Raw genomic sequence first — 22,851 nt, 5'->3', positions numbered from 1 at the left:
TTCAATTTGCTCTGAAATGACCTCATTAACTCAGTCATAATCATCACTTGTTATGTAAATGATTCAATGTTATAATAAGCCTCTAATGAGGCAAGAATGTCTTCTAATTTCCTCCTTCCTTCTTCTATTGAAATTATCCTATCGTTTCCCTAGAACATAAAAATAGAAGAAATAGGAGCAGGAATAGGCTATTCGGCCCTTCGAACCTACCCCACAATTCCATAAGGTCATGGCTGATCTGATTATGGCCTGAAATCTACTTTGCTGCCTCCCCCCATAACCCATGTAGATCAAAAATCTGTCCAACACAACCTTAAATATATTCAATGACGCAGCTTCCCTGCTCTCTGGAGAAGGGAATTCCAAAGACTAACGACCCTCTGAGAGAAGAAATTCTTCCGCATCTTCATCTTAAATGGGAGATCCCTCATTCTGAAACAGTACCCCTAGTTCTAGATTCCCCCATGAGGGGAAACATCCTTTCAGCGTCTACCCTGTCATGCCCCCAAGAATCTTATGTATTTCAAGAAGATCACCTCTCATTCTTCTGTACTCCAATGAGTATAGGTGCAACCTGCTCAACCTTTTCTCATAAGACAACCCCTTCATTCCAGGAATTAAATTAGTGAACCTTCTCTGAACTGCCTCCAATGCAAGAATACCACAATTTAAATAAGGAGACCAAATCTGTACAAAATACTCTAGGTGTGGCCTCACCAGCACCCTGTACAGTTGTTGCAAGACTTCCCTACTTTTATACATACTCCAACCCCTTTGCAATAAAGGCCAACGTTCCACTTGCCTTCCGAATTTCTTGCTGTACCTACATGCTAACTTTTTGTGATTTATGTACAAGGGCACCCAGATGGCTTTGTACCGCTGCATTTGGTAGTCTGTCCATTTAAAAAATACTTCACTTTTTTATTCTTTCTACCAAAGTAGATTACCTCACATTTTCCGACATTTTACTCTGGCCGGAATTTTACGCCGCCCCAGTGATACCTGGCGGCCTTCCAGCGCATGCGGGGGTGTGGGGAGGGGGGCCTGACAATCAGGCACTGGGTGCCCATTTGAGGGCTGTCCCCACTTCCCAACCACCCCCAGGACCCAAGACGCCCCCCTTCTCCCCAGATGATCACCCTTGCCTCGAAAAGCTCGACCGATTTGCCCAGTGAGGAAAACCAAACTTACCTCAGTCCCGGCTCCATGTCCTCAGCTGGACTGCAGTCCCAGCAGTGGCCACCGCACTCGGTGGTGCTGCTGGGACTAAGAGCCACCGGCACGATGATAGGCCGACAGCTCAATGAGGTAGGACTTCCTCCCTCAAGCGGGGTAAAGTCCCGCCTCTGAACAGTGAAAGCCTGAGGACCCGTAAAATGTGGGTCGGATGACCGGGCTGGGCGGATGCGGGTTCACCACCGACTTTTACGTCGGTGGCCAGCTCCCGTCCGCCCATCGTAAAATCCAGCCCTCTGTGTCTAACTTTTGCCACTCACTTAACCTATCTATATCCCTTTGCATTCTGAGTCCTCATAACTTGCTTTACCATTTATCTTTGTATCTCAGCAAATTTGGCTAAAATACACTCTGTCCCTTCATCCAAGTCATTAAGGGTGGCATAGTGGCGCAGTGGTTAGCACCGCAGCCTCGCAGCTCCGGCGACCCGGGTTTAGTTCTGGTACAGCCTGTGCAGAGTTTGCAAGTTCTCCCTGTGACTGTGTGGGTTTCTGCTGGGTGTTCTGGTTTCCTCCCACAGCCAAAGACTTGCAGGTTGATAGGTGAATTGGCCTTTGTAAATTGCCCCTAGTGTAGGTAGGTGGTAGGAGAATTGAGGGAAGGTGGGGATGTGGTAGGGAATATGGGATTAATGTAGGATTGGTATAAATGGGTGGTTGATGGTCAACACAGACTCGGTGGGGTGTAGGGCCTGTTTTGGTGCTGTATCTCTCTATGACTCAGTAATATAGATTTGAAATAGTTGAGACTCAGCATTGCTCCCTGTGCCACCCTGCTAGTTACAGTTTGCCTGAAAATGACCTATTTATCCTGGGTTTCCCGCTAGTTAGCCAATCTCTGTCCATGCTAATATATTGCCCCAACACCATGAGCTCTTATCTTGAGTAGTAACAATTTATGTGGCACCTTATCAAATGCCTTTTGCAAATTCAAACAAACTCTCTACTCATTCCCCTTTCTCTCCACTACTCGTTACATCCTCAAAAACAATTTCCCTTTCATAAAACCATGTTGACTCTGCCTGATCGTATTATGGTTTTCTAAGTGTCCTGCTCTTACTTCCTAACGATGGATTCCAGCATTTTCCCAATGACAGTTGTTAGGCTAACAGGCCTATAGTTTCTTGCTTTCTGTCTCCCTCCTTTCTTGAATAGGGGTGTTAGATTTGTGGTTTTCCAATCCACTGAGACCTTTCTAGAATTTAGGGACTTTGGAAGATGACAACCAATGCATCCACCATCTCTGCAGTTACTTCTTTTAAGACCCTAGGTTAAAGGCCATCAGGTCCAGGGGACTTATCAGCCTTTAGTCCCATTAGTTTTCCTAATATTTTTTCTCTAGTGATAGTGATTGCTTTAAGTTCCTCCCTCCATTTTCCCCCTTGATTTTCTACTATTATTGGAATGCTTTTTTGTGTCTTCTATTGTTAAGACAGATACAAAACATTTGTTCATAGTCTCTGCCATTTCCTTGTTTTCCATTATTAATTCCCCAGTCACATCCTTTCAGGGTCCAATGTTTATTTTAGCTGCTCTCTTCCTTTTTATATTCTTGTCGAAACTGTTACTGTTTGTTTTTATGTTTCTTGATAGTTTACTCTCATACTCTAATTTCTCCCTCTTTATAATTTATTCAGTCATCTTTTGCTGGTTTCTAAAATTTTCCCCATCTTCTGGCTAATCTTCACAAAATTTTATACCTTTTCTTTCAATTTGATACCATCCTTAACTTCCTTAGAAGGCCACACATGGTTCATCCTTCCTGTAGTCTTTTTTTTTCAATGGAATATTTTTTTGTTGAGTTATGAAATGTCTCCTTAAAATGTCTGCCACTGCTTATCTACCATCTTACTTTTAACCTATTTTCCCAGTCGACTTTTGCCAACTCTGTCTTCATACCTTTGTAATTGCTTTCATTTATGTTGAAGATACTAGTTTCAGACCCAAATTTCTACCTTCAAACTGAATGTGAAATTCTAACATGATCACTCTTCCTGAGAGAATCCCTTACTATCCCCTACATTAATTAATCCTGTCATATTGCACATTACCAAGTCCAAAATAGCCTGTTCCCTGGTTGGTTCTGCAACATATTGTTCTAAGAAACTGACCCAAATACGCTCTATGAACTCGTCCTCAAGGCTACCTTTGCCAATTTCATTTGTCCAATCTATCTGAAGATTAAAATTGCCACGATTATTGCAGTATTACCATTATTTCTTGATTTATACTCTATCTATAGGGTAGCTACTGTTCAGGTTCCTATAAACTACTACTCCTACCAGTGACTTCTTTCCCTTCCGATTTCCTATTTTGCCTCATCATGGTGAGGAAAACATTCACATTATCTTCATTCCTTAATTTATTCGCTTGCAGCAAAATGTGTAACCTTTGTTCATAATTACACTAGTCTTCTTTGTTAGAACTGAATTCTCCCATTGTCCCAAAATATGTCTTCAATGCAATTTTTTTCAGTTATATACCATGCTGCAGACATACTCAAAGCAATCTTTCAAATCGCCCAAACATACTCAAAATTGACTTTGGGAGTTTCAAAAGTGTGTCAGAATGCTCTTCAGACTGTCATCTCTCCAATGAATGTCAAAAAATTTTCAATCCCATCTAGTCATCATCTTTCTGTTACGTATTCACTGAGTATGTCTAACATGAAACTTACTGTACGTTGCCATTGTGGAACTTTTATTTATTTAGGCAGTAATGTCCATGTTTCTCTTTGGCACAGGCTAGACAATTTTCTGTACTCTTACAGAATAACTCCACAGTCTACAATAGGTTGCTCACCTTATGAGTTGTTTTTTAAACATGCTCCTAGGTCAAAATTTAGTTTGCTTTAGCCTGATGCCAATAGCAAAATAAGGAATAAACAAGACAGAGTGAAGACGAGTCATGATACTTGAGGCATGAAATGTAGAGAGCTCAGTGCTTGTTAGAAGATCATGGGGAAAAACCATCAAGGTGACAAGGAGAAGTATGTGTTTGAAGTTATTGCATAATTGCATATTGCATTTACATATCGATTGAGAATTGGAGAGAGACTCTGTCAGTGTCATGTAGATCATTTGCTTGAAAGAGGAAATCTGACAAAGGGAGAGCATGAGAAACCTCCCATAGTCCAAGTTCCTGCAATTCCCAAGTGAAAGCCAGAAAGAAAGTGCAAGTCACAAAGAAACTAAAAGTTTGCCAGTATCACAGAATCCACCAATACAGCAAAGTGAGTCAGCGTCTTTGATTAAGACTAATCAATCAATTCCACAGTACCAACCATTAAGTGGGGTTGGTAGTCAAAGTCAAAGTTCAGGGTCAACACAGTCTGAGATGTTGGGACAGCAGAGTGAAGCTAAGGGAAATGGAAGAAGATACCCGGACAGAAAGAGAAAGAAGGCAGATAGGTTAATTGAAAGTATGTAGGATGGAAGAAGAAATAAGTTGTTCTTTTCATTACTTTTTTGTCAGGGAGTCGTTTCTGTACATGGTATCCCATTCTTTATGTCGACATTATGACAGGCTGGAAGTGTAGGTTTTCAGCAGGGAAAATTGTGGATGTTTTGAGTGAATCATGCCATATGTTAAATGGGCCTTATACTAATAGTGCCCAGTGCTCATGCTATAATATTTCGTAATATTTCATTTTCATGGATGAGTTGTTGTGATTAACCTGTTGCTTCTGAAAAGTGAGTTTGAGTCAAAAGTGAAAATCTGAAATTCCCATTAATTATTTTTGTCTTTGTTTAGTTTTGAGAATCTAATAGATAAATCTATCGTAAAACTCCAAATGTCAATTGTAGTTTTTTTAAATGGACCTAAACCATTCACTTCTGATCAATATTTACAGTTCAGATATTTTCACAGTTTCTACTATGTTAGCAATTTCATGAAATAATTGCAGACATTTGTGTCAACTGTTAGAACTGCGGTATTCATTCTTAAGCTGTATTTCCTTTAAATCTCCATTGATCTGCATTGGAAACATTTCCAACTGTAGTATTCTTTTCCAAGTTCAAAGTGAATAAAAAATATTTTTATATGAATGTAGTAGAATTTCAAGGCTTGTCTGTGTTTTGTTTTGTTTATTTTCTCTATTTTCTCCTCCATCTCCCTTCCTTCTTTGAAGGTGCCATTGATCTTCACATTGGCTATTCTTCTTGTGTCAGCCTAAAGAGTGTGACAGGTGGTTTATAAACTGGAACATGGTTGTTCTTATTCAATATCCACACATCTGTCCATTTCAGCATTATCACTGAAAAGGAGAGTTATTGACAGTGGAAAGTCTGGCTGATTGTTTTCCATTTGCAAGTCTAGAAGCATGAAGCTAGTTGCCAGTTATTCTGGGAAAACTGAATAAATCTACTTGCATTGAAGTAGAAGTTAAAAAACAATTCAACTTACCTGTAGACACAAAGGGGGAAATAGACAGTGGAACTTAAAGAAAGTGGCCATATGTGCTTTAGATTGCAGATATTGTGGATGTATCAATGTAGGAAAAAGTAATGAATGTAATGCCAGTAATGACTTTGTAAGTATGAATTAAAAGTTTCTGAAAGTTCAAAAGAAGCAGAATCAGACATGCCTGCCATAATAAATAAACAAAGCAATGGGGTTCATATCTGGAGGAAGAAATTTCAAAAGCAGAGAAGTTATTTTAAACTTACATAGAACCTTGGTCAGCCCACACTTCGGGCTGGATTTTGTGCTGGAGACGGGGCTCCCAATGCCGGGCCAAAAAGGCGGGGGGGTCCTTTAAAAATTTAAAGGGATGGGGATCCCATCTCCAAGAGCTGCTGGCCAATCAGAGGTCTGGCAACTCAGCAGTATTGGCAGTGCCACCAGGAGCAGTGGCCACTGTCGGGACTGCAGAGGCCGTGGACCCAGGCCCAGCACTGGAACCCTGGAGAAGAGGGAACTGAGGAGAGGGGTGTCGGGGGGATTGTCTTGCGGTCCAGGGGGAGGGGAGGTGAATTGTTCCTGGTGGGGGTTCTCCATGGGCCACAAATTGACACAAGCCTGCAGGGTAAGATCCCAGTGGTGGTGGTGGGAAGAGGCCCTTAATTGGCTCTTGATAGGCCACTTAAAAGCCTCAATTTGCCTCTGGGCAGGAAAGCCATCGTTGGCCCCGGAGAAGATCACCGGGCGATGGGGAGGCGATGGGCCCTCCGCACCCCTTGCCTCCCTTGTCACCCTCCAGGATTCTCCGTGCCCCCGCGCCTCTGATCCTGCCTCGGTGGGGGCCTGTAACATTCCAGTCTTAGATTTCTTTGCTTAGTTCTGGTCTTCATTTACCAAAAGGATACAGTGGCATTGAAGAAAGTGCAGCAATTATTTACAAGGATGATACCAGAACTGAGAAGTTAAAGCTATCAGGAAATCCTGAAGTAACTGGGGCGCTTTTCTCCAGAAAAGAGAAATCTGAACGGTGACTTGATGACGGTCTTCAAAATTATGAAGAGATTTGATGGGGCAGATGTGGATAATATGTTTCCACTTGTGAGGGATTCCATAACTAGGGTCTATAAATTTAAGATAATCCTGAATAAATTCAATAATGAATTCAGGAGGAACGTTGTTACTCAGAGTGGTTAGAATCTGGAAGTTGCTACCACGTGGAGCAGTTGAGCAAGTAGCAAAGGTGCATTTAAGAGATGAGGAAGAAAGGAATAGTAAGCTATGTTGATGGGTGAGATGAAGTAAATAAGAGGAAGTCTTTGTGGAGCATAAACACCAGCGTCCTGTTTACAACCTTGTTGTCATATTTGACCCGAGGATGAGCTTCCAATCACATATCGCGCCGTCTCCAAGACTGCTTATTTCTACCTCCATAACATCAACCAAACTCTGCCCCACCTCTGCTCATCTATTGCTGAAACATCCTGATCCATGCATTTGTTACATGAAACTTGACTATTCCAATGCAATCTGGTTACACTCCCAAAATTTATCTTTCCTAAACTTGAGGTCATTTAAAACTCTGATGCCCTTGTCCTACCTTGCATCAAGTCCCTTTCACCCTCAGCCTTGTGCTTGCTGACCTACATTGGCTCCCAGTTCAGTAACACCTCGATTTTAAAATTTTCATCCTTGTTTTCACATCCCTTCATGGTCTCATCACCAATCCCCACACCCTGCATCTCTGTAATCTCCTGCAGCCCCACAACCCTCCAAGATATCCGCACTGCTCTATTTCTGACTTCTTGAGCTTCCTCGATATTAATCGCCCAACATTTGTGGCCGTGCCTTCAGCTGTAAAAGCCTCAAGCTCTGGAATTGCCTCCCTCAACCTCTGCACCTCTCTACCTTGCTTTCCTCCTTTAAACCTACCTCTTTGACAAAGTTTTTGTTCATTTAAGCAAAGACCATTTGTGTCAAAATTTGTTTTATAACACTCCTGCAATATTTTATGATGTTAAAAATAATTATAAGCGTCTGTTATGTAGACCTGTAGGGTCAAATGATATGTTTCTGTGCTGTAGATATTGGGGAGAATTTTACAGATCCCAACGTCGGGGGTCGTGGCGGGGAGAGCGGGAAAATGCCTCCGGCAGAGGCCCGCCACAGACCGCAACACTGGAAGGCCTGGCCCGATATTGCCGGTGGCGGCGGGGCCTTGCGGCTGCCCCTGCACCACTCGGCGACAGGAGCCAAATTTAAATATGTTAATTAATTTATATGAATGAATAAATTACCTTCTCATTCCTGCCGTCTGGCCCAGTGTGATATTGGTACCGGTGACTAACACTCCCGTGCGTCTGGATCCCTGTCCTGGGATCTGAGGTGGAACACTGGTGGGGAGAGGGAGCAGATAGGTTTGTCAGTGCAGTGGGGGGGGAGCGGGGTCAAAGTCGTATCATTGGTGTAGGGGATGATGGGAAGGGGTAAATTGTAAAGTTTATGAACTTTGGCAGGTGCACAAGGTAAGTATTATGGTGGGGGGAGAGGACAGGAAATTAATTCTGTGGTTGTTGCAGGGGTGGGAGAGGATCAGAATCAATTTATTTCATTTTTAAATATCGATATATCTTCAAATATTTAAATGGAAATGTAGGACTCGAGGCCCTTTAAAAATGGCTTCAGTGCTTGCTCAAAGGCAGCTGACGCCACTGCCGGGGACAGACCATCCACCCACTCCACGTCATTGGGGTGGGCGGACTGCCCCAGCTACCTAAATGAACCACCGTGCTTAATATAGCGGCGGCACCGCGACGTGTGGGCCACACCGGTGGTCCGCCATTGTTTTCGTCCACTGCCGATTACGGGTGGTGGAAGTATAAATTGCAGCCCATTATGTGATATGTTCTTTGTACAGAAGGTCTGTGATTTAGAGTTATGGTCTGGTACTTACTTGTGTCTCTTTTGCTTCTAACAGTGATATTAGTATGGGTAAGTCACAGGGCGACAACATAGCCGGATCAAAGGAGTGTCGACCTGCACTGCCTGTAAGTGGCACCTCTTCGACCAGGAATTCAAACCTTATGCAGGCTGGCAATCACCTTGGTGATTTTAACACCACACCAAGTAAGTGTTTGTTTATTCCAAAATACTGTTTGTTGTGTCAGTTGGATAGCTGTTCTCTCATGTTTTATGAAGAGGAAGAAATCTCATTCTTACTAAGTTTATTCTTTGGGGTACACAGAAATAGTTATTTTGTGTAAATGTTTATAATCGGGTTCAATGTAATGTTTGAAAGGGAGATACAACTACAAAGATTCTACATTTAGGAAAGGTTGACTTTAATGCAATGAAACAGAGACTGTTCTCAGTAAACTGGGAAAGTCTGTTCATGAGTAAAAAGATGGAAAATCAGAAAAGAATTTATTACAATACAGAACCAGTTTGTACCCATAAGGGGCAAGAACTCTACTTGCCAAACAAAACAACCATGGATAACAAAAATGATGATATTGTCAATGAACATAAGGAAATGATGGACAAGTTGAGTAATTACATTGCAACAGTATTAACAGTAGAGGAAGAGGTCAGCATGTTAGAAATCTGAAGGAAACTAATATTAAATCAGAGACAGTGGACTGGATTTTACAGACCCCCGACGTCGGGTTGCATGGTGGGTGGGGCAGTGGAAAATGCTTCCGGTGAGGGCCACCACGCACCCCGACACCAGGAGGGTCCAGCCCCATATTGCCAGTGGTGCGGCCTCGTGTCGGCCCCCCTCCTCAGCTCATCGGCGTCGGGACCCCCATTTAATGTACAAATCCATTAAAATGAATGCATTGATTATACTTACGCTGTCGCCTTCCATCCCGTTACAATCTTCCTGCCGCTGGACGGCATTCCCGCACCTTTGGATCCCCGTCCGAGAAAATGGGGCGGAACATTTGATGGGGAGGGGGGAGGAGGTAAATTTCTCAGTGCAGGAGGAGGGGGGACGGGGTCAAAGTTACATCATTAGTGTAGGGATGGTGGGAAGTGTTTGAGGTTAACTTTATGCAGATTGTGGGGGAGGGGAAATGTCAGGTGGACAAGTTAAGTGTTTTGGGGAGTGAGAGGGCATGTAATTAATTCTGTGGTTATTGGTGGGGGTGGGAGAGGGCAAAATAAATGTATTTAATTTTTTTAATTCAATGTAGCCTTAAATATTAAAATTTAACGGTAGGGCTCAAAGCCCTTTAAAAATGGCTGAGCGCCCGCGCACAGGCAGCTGCGCCATTACCGGGACAGACAAACGGCCCCCTCCGCTTGATCGGGGTGGGGCGGCCTGCCCCGGCTATTTAAATGAGTCGTATCGCTTAGGATTGCTTTGACACTGCAATGTGCAAAAGAAATGGCGGCCAGCACGCGCAGTCCACGTGCCGTCACGCTGCCGCCATCTTGAGCCCGGTGGTTCATTTAAATATGCAGTGCGATCGCCCCCTCAATCATGTTTGGGCGGGGGGAGGGGTGCTCAGCGACGCCTTGAACAGTGTCCGCTGTCTGTATGCAGGCAGTGGGGCCATTTTTAAAGGGCTGCCACCCCTGCCCTGCCAAGAGAATGCAGTTACCTCCATCTCCTTCCCCCCACTTCATTGAAAATAAATATCAAACCCATCTCCCCCCAACCTCCCCACACTGAAAATGCTCTGATCTCCCCTTGCTCCCATTGGTGGCACCAGCTTTCCCTGGATGGGCAAGTGAATGCATGTGAGTGCTGCCCATCACACTGAAGATCCGGAATTGCAGCTAAGATCCCGGCGAATTGTACTTAAATGTATTCATAAAGATCATTTCAATATTTAAAGTCGGCTCCCATCGTAGAGCAGTGGAGGGGCCATCACAGAGCCTCACCGCCACCGGGAATCTCAGGCCCAGCAATCCCAGTGTCGGGCTCTGTGGCGGGCTGCTGTCACTCTGATCTTCCGCCCCCCCACCCCGCCCCCCTCCACCCTGCCACGGAGCCTGACGTCAGGAGTTGAACAATATTCAGCCCATAGTGTGGTGTAAGTTAGAAGCAACTTTAAATGACATCACTGTTGGTATTGATTGATTTTTAATCCTGAAATATAAATATATTCATGTGTTACTATATGCAAAGTTGATTACCGTATGTTCAATTAAATGTATAGCTTGAATTCCTGACAGCCCATTCCTTGCCAGATCTATAAACATCTCACTCCTGGTAAAAATAAACAATGGCTCACCCTCTCAAATTGTGATGAATGTACTGTATAGAAAGTGCATGTTTTATACTGTTTTATGTTCTTACTTTTCCTCAATTGAATTTCTCCTGTTTTTGCTTTTGGATGGCAGCTGTTCACCATTCTGTCATCCACAGCTGCTCTGGACACATCCTTTTCATCTTTACCACTCCTTTTGGCCATTCAGCACCAATTCTTTTGTCATTTAATCTTTCCTGTCTTCCACACTATTGAAGATCTATCTATTTGTTCTTTTTCTCACCTTCCCCCTTTCACTTGCTTAAAACGTATCACATTTCTAACTTTTCCCAGTTTTGAGGAAAGGTCATTGACCTGAAATGTTCACTCTGTTTCTCTGTCCACACATGCTGAGTATTTCCAGCATCTTCTGTTTTTATTTCACATTTCCAGCATCCGCATTATTTTGCTTTTGTGTAGGTCATAAATAATCATTAATTTTATGAAAAAATAGCTCTGAACTGTGATGATTCAAGTTAATAACTGAATACAGCTAAGCCTCTCTTCACTACGGTGATGGTTGAAGATTTAGTTGAATTGATGCTACTATACATGTATTCATGTCCTTTGTGACAGTAACAGCACAGTTACTGGGGAAAGATGTAATTGAGAGAGAAAGATAAAAGAACCATAAAGATAAAGTAAAAATATTTTTTTTTAACTCTGAAGGAATGAGACTCCACACTTATAATTTTTCAGCGCCGAGCAGGTTGTTTGGCAGTAATGAAGATTTATCATGCTCTTAAAAGTTCACTTATACCTCAATGCTCAGGTCCTAACTTTTACTGGCATATTCTCTAGGCAATTGGTCATTAAGTTCAGAAACTTCATCCCCTTCATGTATTTTAATGCCAAGCCTATCAGTGAGCGACTGCTGTAGTAAAATTTGTGGAGGTGTGGAGAAAATTGGACCGAAAATTCCAGATTTCCATGTTTAACTGCACATCTGCTGACACTGGAAGTCGCTGTTTGATTTATTCCATAATAGTGATGAACGCTGATAGCCTCACCGTTATTCTTAATGGAAAATCCAGGACATTATGTATTGGAAATTGGGTCTTCATGAAAATGAATAGATGTAAAAAAAAAGTTGACAAAATTGCTAACAAAATTGATGTATAACAAAATATATATTTATTTGCAGCAGTGTAGTCAGATATAGAAGCAGTAGCTAAGTGATGCATGATTTATTAAAGGTTATCAGGATCTGAATAGATTTTAAATGGAATATTAAGTCCTATTACCTCACTGTGCCTTTAACTGACAAGCTGATGTAGTCTTTGTCCTGTCTGTAAGTGTTTACTAAGGAACAAGAAAAAATAATATTGTTGTATGATACACAATAGTGTGTGGCAGACTTGATGAACTACCTAGTCTTTTCCTGCCCATTGATTTCAAATGTTTGTATAATCTTACTAAAGTAGCCTTCCTTTACACTACCCACATGTTCAGTTTACTTTGTTTCTTCGAACAGAATTGCCAGGTCAGCTATTAAAAGTTTGGAAGGCAGACCAAAAACATCGTCAGATAATTATCAACAGGGACACAACAGCGCAGGAGGCGGTAGTTCAAGCACTTGAAAAATTTGCCATTCCTGTTGATCCTGAAGTATACTCTCTGTGTGAAATCTCTGTCTCTGCTGAAGGCGTCATCAAACAACGACGCCTTCCAGATCAGCTGTCAAAACTCGCTGATCGAATCCAGCTGAATGCCAGGTAAGGAAGATTAAATTGCCAAAATGCAAGGGTATGTTGGATAAGAAAATACCAAGTTTGAAGTTACATTTGGAGCATTATCTATAGGTGTAACGTGTACGAGGTTAGTAGCAATGGATCAAATCGGTCACTACTTCAGGTGAATTTCTTTTAAATTATTTTTAACTCATTTTGTAAAGTTTTCTTTTCCCCCTCCAATTGGTTATTATTTTGCTCCCAGTCCTCTGTTCAGTAGCTGGTCACTGGGAGATGCAGAGAAGTACATGAGGTCATTTAATCCCTGATTTTTTTTTCATGGGCCTGCCTCTCATGGAATTCAAACTCGGTGTTGTTGCTGCGTCCTTTTCCTCAGTTAATGTAACATTGATTATTTTTTCCTTCATAAGATACTATCTGAAGAAAAACAATGTGACAGAGATCCTGTGCTCAGATAAAGACGCTGAACAATTGCTTCATGAGAGTCAGGTGACAGTGCTACAACTGAGCCCGAAGGAAATTGCCATCCAGCTCTCCCTAAGGAATTTAGAATTATTCCACAATATTGCACCCACGGAATATGTTGATGACTTGTTCCAGCTGAAGTCAAAGAGTGAATGTCAAAACCTGGTCAAGTTTGAGAGGATTTTCAATCAAGAAGCATTCTGGGTTGCAACAGAAGTACTGCGAGAGCCAAACAAACGGAAAAGGGCAAAGATAATTAAACATTTCATCAAGGTGGCACTGCACTGTAAAAATTGCAACAACTTTAACTCCATGTTTGCAATTATCAGGTAAAAAATATTTAGCAGTGAAATCAACTTTTACCTCTAAAAATTATATGCATTCACTTTTAATTATTGCAGTCATTGTAGGAACAACTAAACTCTGATCATGGGTATAAGTTTCTAATCACCGTTTGCTGTAAATGGAATGCAAGTACAATAAATGTTCAATTATAGTAGACAATCTAACTTTGTATCACAAAATTTAGCAAACATATATCACTACTCCAACTACCTTTGGGTTTGGGATTGTTAACTCAGTATTGAGCCATGTGGTGTTGAAGCATCTACCATGCAGCAGAGAAGTTTATGATGGTTGAAATATGATGAGGTGTATAGCAGCAGGGACTGTGGAGACAAATTTTACAGCAAAATAACTAACATTAATATTGTGCTTTAATATGGAAAAACATCCCAAGACACTTCACCAAAACGTAATCGGAAGGAAACCTGCCACCCTCATGCAGGCTGGCCATTATGTCACTCCAGACATAGACCAACTGCACTTTCTCATCTACAAATGGGCAATAAATAGTTATCTTGCTGCTTCCCACATCCTGAGGATCAATTAAAAGAATGATGCCAAGCCAAAGAAGGAATTAGGAAGTGTAACTAATAGCTTAATCAAAGAGGCAAGTTTTAAAGAGATTCTAAAAGGATGAGAAGGATGTGGAGAAGTAGAGAGGTTTAGAGAGGGAATTCCGGAACGTAGGGTCTAGATGACTGAAAGCATGGCCACCAATGTTAAAGCAAAAGTAGGGGAGGATTGTACATAGGGTTAATTTCAGAAGAATGCATCGTTCTTGGTGGGGGTGGGGGGATGGGATGAAGGTTTTATATGGCTGGAAGATATTCAGGAGAGGTGAGACTGTGGAGGGTTAATAAACACTAGGATGAGAACTTTCTCCTAGAGTTTTATAGATCAATGTTGAGCTTTAAATAGAAGACAAATAATGAAAAAGGCCAAACACACATGCTTCCAAAAGGATGCTCGGACAGAAGGAAAATCAAATCCCGATTCTTAGAAAACACAAAACACAGTATACACTATGGAAAACTTGGTACACAATATAAAAGTATAAAGGTAGGGAGATGCTTTAAAGCTGAAATATGAGAGGAAACCCTTGTGTGTTTCCATTCAAGCTGGCAAGGGGAATTCAAATTATGTTCAGATGTTTTATCATTACACAGCAATTACTTTATGTACAGGATATAAAACTGAGCAAAGGCTCATGTTGGCTTGAACTGAAATCCATAACAGTCTCAGAGTAGCACTTAATGAGGTGGGTGTTGAACAGGAGCACGAGGCCTCTTATTACTGTATTCAGAGAAGTTGCATTTTTCTCAAAAATGCTCTTTCGTGCTTTACTGGCATCCAGGGATATTTATTTTCAATTTCACTCAGTAGTTTATGTGATCATTTGTAAACCTTGCAAGGCTTTATTGAATTTAACAGGGAGAAGATTCTGAAAGGTGGGAGGAATGGTGCAGTTAGCTCAGTAATGAGTAAGGATAGAAACAAGAGCAGGAGGGGATTAGGGAGAATGTAAAAATGAGGAAAAGGGAGGACGCAAGTGGAAAATGAGTCATGCTTTATTGCTCATTTACTAAACATTTTTAAGATCTACTACATGCTATCTCTACATATTTGTAGAAGAAACCTGCAACAGGAACTGTCATTTTAAAATGCATTCTTAATTATATGTGGAAATAGAAAGTGATTTTTACACTATTTTCTATTAATCTTGTCATGGAAGTGTTTTTTTAAAAAAAAATAAAGGGCGTCTGTGTGCCTTTAAGACTGAGAATAGTTTTTATATTCTCTGGGAACAGAGTGTGAGTTGCAAGCCAGTTTCCTAAGCAACAGGAAAAGAGAGATCACATGCCATATTGTATCAGTTTGACTGTGTGTAAAGACTTGCTAGAACTGGTTTGAACTGGCAGACCAGCAAAGCATGCTCTCCTGAAGGAAAGGAAGAATTTGTCTCACTCAACATAAAATCTACATAGGCCTACAGGCTGTGTTTCACCTAAAGAGGAAAAGACCCTCAGAAAGGAATATTTGCCTTACTGGGGGTAGCAAATTCCTTTTTACTTCCAGTCTCCAAGAAGTCTCTGCCTCAGGAATGACTTTTTGTTGCCTTTTGTATTTCTGAGAGTTCTGGAAACTCAGTAAAGTTTCTACTGATAGACTGCTAATTCAAAATCTAAAGAGATCTGTTGTTATACTTCTTGTTGAAAGATCTGTGTGACACCTACTGCAGCCAAAGTACCGTGAATGCCTATCCAATACAGACTGTTTATCAAACTCGCCTGGAGAGTTCGAGTGGCATCTGACCATTTGACTCTGGGATACCTCACCGAATCGGGAATGTAACCCACCAAGACTGACAACCCACTTGTTTTATTATTCCTAAGAAACAGCTCTAATTTTTAAAACAGCATTTTAGAACCGCTTGAGTGTGGGTTTCTGATTGTATGGCCAGAATTTTCCACCACCCCACCTAGCCAGATGGTTGCGGTGTGGGGGAGTGGCGTAAAATTGACCGGGAGGCTCCAGGAGGCCTTCCCAACCCGCTCGCTCCTCTGCCTCACTTTATGTGGCCGGTGGTGGGCGAGAAATGGGCCACCGCCCCAGACCAATTGAGACCCTTCAGTGGCACCTAACGACCACTTTAGGGCCTTTGTCCTCCTCCACAGGGATTTTACCCATGGCAAGCGGGTGTAAGGGAGATGTGAAAGGATGCCCAGTGAAACCTCAGTGCATCGTGGTGGTGGTGGAGGGGGGGTGCGGACAAACAGACACATGGTGCCTGATTGAGGGCTGCCTCCACTTCCCCAACCACCCCCAGGACCTGAGACGCCCACCCCCCTTCCCCCCACATGACTACCCTTGCCTCGCCGGGACGCGACCAATCACACAGGCGAGGGAAACCAAACCTAGCTGTAGTCCTGGCTCCATGTCCTCAGCTGGACTGCAGTTCCAGCAGTGGCCACCGCTCCCAGTGGCGCTAATTGGACGAAGAGCTGCTGGCCCGATGATTGTCCGGCAGCTCAATGAGGCGGGACTTCCTGCCTCAAGTGGGGGGAAGTCCCGCCTCGGAACAATTAAAGCCCGGGGACCCGTAAAATGCGGGTCGGATTCCCGGGCCGGGCGGAAGCGGGTTCGCCACCGACTTTTCTGTCGGTGGCCAGCTCCCTTCCGCCAGACGTAAAGTCCAGCCCAGTGTGTGTGTGCATGAGGGTTAGGAAGAATAAGAAGTTATAAAGTCTTTTCAGACATACATTTATCTTATCCGGGCGGCACAGTGGTGCAGTGGTTAGCACCGCAGCCTCACAGTAGTAGGGGCGTGGAACGCCCTGCCTGCAGCAGTAGTAGACTCGCCAACTTTAAGGGCATTTAAGTGGTCATTGGATAGACATATGGATGAAAATGGAATAGTGTAGGTCAGATGGTTTCACAGGTCGGCGCAACATCGAGGGCCGAAGGGCCTGTACTGCGCTGTAATGTTCTAAAAAAAAAAGCTCCAGGGACCCGGGTTCGATTCTGGGTACTGCCTGTGCGGAGTTTGCAAGTTCTCCCTGTGTCTGCGTGGGTTTTCTCTGGGTGCTCCGGTTTCCTCCCACATCCAAAGACTTGCAGGTGATAGGTAAATTGGCTGTTATAAATTGCCCCTAGTGTAGGTAGGGAATATGGGATTACTGTAGGGTTAGCATAAATGGGTGGTTGTTGGTCGGCACAGACTCGGTGGGCCGAAGGGCCTGTTTCAGTGCTGTATCTCTAAATAAATTAGTATTGTTTTGATTTAGTTTATTAATAAATATTTAATTTGTTGTTTGAAGAAACCTGGTTTGGTGTGTTTTATTCTGGGGGTTAAATAAAGTGTTCAATTTGGCTAATTTCTGGTCGGTGATCGGCCGTAATAATTGTTAACAATATTGAAACTAGAGCTGCTTGAAAGAATATATTTCTGCCTTAAACTCAGAACAATGCAACATTTATTGTAATCAATCTTGGAAAATATGAAATTATAACAGTATAAGTTGTGCTGTAGATCTTATTCTCTTATAAAGGTATTCTGCAGGATGTGGTCACAGTCTATATTGCTAAATGTGTGCTACACCTTTTGTTGACTGGTATTGCTCACGGATATTGTGAACTGAATCTTACCCATGATCTTCATTTCAACCTATAATGTCAAACATTCAATAGTTCTTATAAAAAAAGGGAGAAACAAACATTTGCTTAAAAGAATGAAAGATGTCAAAATTTCCAGTTAAGTTGGTGATTACACTTCTTAAAAGACCTCTTTAAATTTTGTTGTAAGTAATATTTATTGTATCTTTTTGTCTTTGCACAAAACCTAGTGGTCTATATCTAGCACCAGTGGCAAGACTGCAGAATACTTGGAAAAAATTATCATTCAAGTATCAGAAGATATTTCAGGATCTTCAGGACCTCTTGGAACCTTCCAGGAATATGGCAAAATACCGCAATCTTTTGAACAATCAGAACCTGCAGTATCCCATTATTCCTGCCTTCCCAGTCATCAAGAAAGATCTGACATTCCTGCATGAAGGTAGGTCTGTGTAAAAAAAATGACTGTGGCTTCATTTTTAGAGTTTGCTCTCCTTAAAGTGTCGCTATTCTTTTCACATCATTCTTATGATTTCTCAATGATCATTACCATTTAAATACATTGGGCTGAATTTTACCAGCCCTTCAACACCATGGGTTGTGGCGACGGGCCTGTAAAATTCTGTGGAGAGAGGCTGAACCTCGACCCCCGACATCGAGAAGTGCCCGCCGCATATTTCTGGCAGTGGGGAGACTCCGGTCAGCAGCACCACCACCACCTTCATCTAAATATTTAAATTAACAAAAATTAATGTAAATGAACTTACTTTTGGTGGCTGTCCCACGCCGATTTTACGGCTGCCGAAGGCAGCTCGCGCGCCTTCGGAACGCCGTACGGAGTTCTGAGGTGAGAACCTGGTGGGAACGGGGCAAGAATAACATTTTCAGGGTGGGAAGGGTGGGGGAATGGGGCACAAATTTTTTATTGGCTGTGGGGATAGTGGGAAGGGGTTGAGGGTCAAAGGGAACACATTTCTGGGGGGAATGTTTAGGATATCAATACAAGTTTATGATAGGGGAGAGGGCATTTCATATATAAATTACCCATTGGGGGGGTGGGAGATGGGATTTAGAATTGAAATGAAATTTTATTTTTATTTCCAGAGACCGGAACCTTTAAATATTAAAATGTTACTGAAGGGCTTGAAGCCCTTTAAAAATGACGCCAGTGCCTGTGTGGTGGTGCCAGACGCCGTTGCCAGGGACACAGTGGCCACCCCTGATGATGTAGAGGGGGCTACTGCTCCGCCCCCTCTATTTAAATGAGCCGCCGCGTGTAATAATAAATCTTTTCACCTAAAGATTTATCTCATTATTGTTCAAGACTTATTATTTCTTTTATAATAAGTAGTTAATGTTGTTGTCGTTTCAAGAAACCTGGTTTTGTGTGCTTTATTCTGGGGGACAAATAGAGTATCTAATTTGGCTATTCTTTTGTAGGTGGAAAACTTTCTTGATATGCTGTGACCTGTGGAGTAGTTGGACTGAATTAATAATGCATTACTCCCGCCTTGGTCATAACAATTACAATGTTATTGTAGGTTAGCATAGCTGCTAACTATTAATAGTTCTGCCCCAATTTACAGTGAGTGCAGTCTTCCTCCTACCAACATTCCTAGTATTGAAATTAATACTCATTGTGTAGTCTCATAATCTGACTCATCCCTTCTCAGAATTTTAATTCTTTGGAATTCTTTGGAATTCTGTATCTTACTCAGTCTTTCCTTCCTGCTGCAATCTTCAGACATTTAAAACAACTCAAGCTTGGTGTCATCAATTCATTACTTCCTGATTTACCTTTACAACCTTAATGGGATCTTGGTCCTTCACCTGGGGTTCTCTAGAAGGTAATTAAACATTTTATTGCAAAATAGCAATATGTTTAGCTGTCCTTGTCAATAGTGTTTTTTAAATCCTCTTAGGTAATGACTCCAAAGTGGACGGCGTGATAAATTACGAAAAGTTGCGGGTGATTGCCAACGAAATTCATCATATTGGTCGGATGGCTTCAGCGAATGTGGATCCTGATGTTACATTCAGAACAAGGTTAGTGTTATCTATTCACAGAATGATAGAATCCATAGTGGTGTAATCTGAGCTCATTAAATTATTCATTGTAGATAATAAAGTACCTTCTTAGATAGGGATGGCTGTGAACAAGATGCTTTTTGTTAAAAGAATAAGCACAATTCAGATTGTTTCAATCCAGAAAACCCAGCAGCAATGGTACTCTGAGGATACAAAATAACTTGCTTTCCATTGAAATAACCTGCCTGATACCACAGAACGAAGAATTGCATAACCTAGCACAAAAAGCAGTGTTATTGTGTTAGTTATTATCTAATCATAGTTATGTTGCCAGTGTATGTTTTTGGTGTTAAATGTCAGGTATACAATGTTTTACAATCGGTGTTTGGAAATGTCTCTTTTTCTTTCTGCAGTGCAATGCTCTTCAAAGGCCTTACACAAGCAGGGTGAAGAAGTCTCATATTTTATAGTAATTTAGAATAAATTAGAATAAGAATAGGAGCAGGAGTAGGCCATTCAGCCCATTGAACCTGCCCCGCCATTCAATATGATCGTGGCTGATAATCCACTTCAATGCCTTTTTCCCACGCTATCCTCATATCCCCTTATGTCATTTGTATTTAGAATAGAAACATAGGGACATAGGAGCAGGAACAAGAGCTAAATAAAAGCATCAAATGGTTACTATTTGTTACTATAAGTGAAGAAGTTCTGTACAGTCATGTATTTCGTACATTCACTGCTTTAGTTTTCCAAAGTCAGAAGCACTGACTCAACTTGAGTTCGTCATCCCATGATGGAGCCAAATTGAAATTAGGAACAAAAAAAAGCTGTAGTAGCTTGAATAAACCAAAACCCTCCCATAGAGTCCCTGCACTCATATTTCCAGTGAAGTGCGTCCTCTTTTAAAATAAAGTATGATAAAGAACATCTATGTGTATCATCAAGGAATTTCATGAAACAAACTAACAGGTGCATTGTTTTCAAAAAAATTAAAATGCATCTGCTGGTTTAAAATGAACAATTAGGCTTGTTATAATTGTGATTTTTCCCTATTGTTCTTTCCATTGTGGTGACCAAATCACTTTGCTAAACAAACCAGACAATTAATAAATAGGAAGATGAAGATTATTGATTTCTAACACTGGTTTTGTAAGCGGCTCTGTATACTGTCTATCAGGTATTTCAGGTGCAGACCATTTGATAAAGTAATTTTATTTATCTAGAGATACAGCACTGAAACAGGCCCTTCAGCCCACCAAGTCTATGCTGACCATCAACCAGCCATTTATACTAATCCTACATTAATCCCATATTCCTACTACATCCCCTCAATTCCCCTACCTACACTAGGGGCAATTTATAACAGCCAATTTACCTACCAACCTGCAAGTCTTTGGCTGTGGGAGGAAACCAGAACACCCGGTGGAAACCCACGCGGTCACAAGGAGAACTTGCAAACTCCGCACAGGCAGTACCCGGAATCGAACCCGGGTCACTGGAGCTGTGAGGTTGCACTGCTAACCACTGCGCCACTGTGCCACCCAAGATCAGGTTTTCACAGAAAGCAAGATGTCTGATATTGTGATCACTATTTCATTGTTTCCAACCCAAGTAAATTTTACTTTTTCAGATGAATCTTACTTTTCCCATTACTACCTTTATCAGTAATTACTGCAATAATGTAAATTTTAGATTTCCTGTTGGGCCAATCAGTGGTCCTTGTGCATTTGGTTGCTTTTGATGTAAGACTGCCCATTAGCAGATGACATTTTAAAAGTATTTGGGCTAGAATTAAATCAAAATAAGACACTTTCGACAAGCAGTATTGTCTCAAATATTTTAAGTTGAACAGATATTTTAAGTTGAACAGACTTTGAATTTAGGGGTGGATTTTCAACTTGCTGCTAACAAAAATAAAAATCTACAGTTTCTATACTGGGGAGGCAATCCACTCTGTCAATTTTACTCTGCGTCGTCAAGTTAAAAATCTAACCCATCAGCAGAAGTAATTGAAAATTCAACCTGAACTACTAAAAAAGTACATTATTTTATATTATAAAGAAATATAGCATATTTAACAGAGCTTTAGACTCTCATTCAAATGATATATTGAGATAAGTATCTGGTATGTACCTGTAAGGATCGTAGAAATCCAGGTTTGAGATGGATCTGTGTGTTCTAGTTATTAGAGGTTCTGTTCCATTGATATATGATTGCATCTACAATGGACAGAATGTTTTCTGCATTTACTTGGTCTTTGTGGAGAATAATGGCAAAACAAAACCTCCAAGTACAATAAAAGCAAAATACTGCAGATGCTGGAAATCTGAAATAAAAACAAGAAATGCCACTCAGCAGGTCTGGCAGCATCTGTGGAAAGAGAAGCAGAGTTAACGTTTCGGGTCAGTGACCCTTCTTCGGAACTAGCAAATATTAGAAATGTCAAAGGTTATAAGCAAGTGAGCCGGGGGTGGGGCAAGAGATAACAAAGGAGAAGGTGTAGATTGGACAAGGCCACATAGCTGACCAAGAGGTCATGGAGCAAAGGCAAACAATATGTTAATGGTGTGTTGAAAGACAAAGCATTAGTACAGATAGGGTGTTAACGAACTGAAGATTGAGCAGCAGCAAGTACGAACATGAAAAAAAACAGTGGGTAAGCAAACTGAACAAACTACAATGAAATGAAATAAACTCACTATCCCAGGCCCCAAACACTCCTTTCAGGTGAAGCAGTGATTTACTTGTACTTCTTTCAATGTAGTATACTGTATTCACTGCTCACAATGTGGTCTCCTCTACATTGGGGAGACCAAACGCAGACTGGGTGAGCGCTTTGCGGAACACCTCCGTTCAGTCTGCAAGCAGGACCCTGAGCTTCCGGTTGCTTGCCATTTCAACACTCCCCCCTGCTCTCATGCTCACATCTCTATCGTGGGCTTGCTGCAGTGCTCCACTGAACATCAACGCAAGCTCGAGGAACAGCATCTCATTTTCCGATTAGGCACACTACAGCCTGCCGGACTGAACTTTGAGTTCAAGTAAATCGCTGCTTCACCTGAAAGGAGTGTTTGCGATCAGCGTTAAGTTATGACCGTAGAAAGCAAATGACAGGGTTCGAAAAAGTTATCAGTCATCGATAGGAAAACAGCCATCATTGAAAAGTGAAGGCTCAAAGCCCAATGAGATATGGACACAGGATATTTCTTGAGATGCTTTGCAAGCATCATTGTGTTCCTGCCATAGGCCTCCATAAACTTCTTTCTATCCATCTGTAACCACTCAAAGTATTACTGACAGTGGATCAAAGTT

The 22,851-nt window shown here is 41.7% G+C and overlaps 1 protein-coding gene across 1 annotated transcript in view; it reads left to right on the top strand.

Annotated features, from left to right (window-relative positions):
* The window catches only part of LOC137356075 (rap guanine nucleotide exchange factor 2-like), a 179,701-nt gene that overhangs the window by 30,173 nt on the left and 126,677 nt on the right, over positions 1-22,851 (top strand). Inside the window, exons 10-14 of the mRNA XM_068021904.1 lie at positions 8,614-8,762; positions 12,369-12,609; positions 12,996-13,379; positions 17,739-17,950; positions 19,431-19,554. Coding sequence (XP_067878005.1) covers positions 8,614-8,762; positions 12,369-12,609; positions 12,996-13,379; positions 17,739-17,950; positions 19,431-19,554 — 1,110 coding nt within the window. The remainder of the gene's footprint in view (positions 1-8,613; positions 8,763-12,368; positions 12,610-12,995; positions 13,380-17,738; positions 17,951-19,430; positions 19,555-22,851) is intronic.

The sequence above is a fragment of the Heterodontus francisci genome, chromosome 1, assembly GCF_036365525.1.
Source record: "Heterodontus francisci isolate sHetFra1 chromosome 1, sHetFra1.hap1, whole genome shotgun sequence".
Classification (NCBI taxonomy): Eukaryota; Metazoa; Chordata; class Chondrichthyes; order Heterodontiformes; family Heterodontidae; genus Heterodontus; species Heterodontus francisci.
This window is presented reverse-complemented; position numbering and strand designations above follow the sequence as displayed.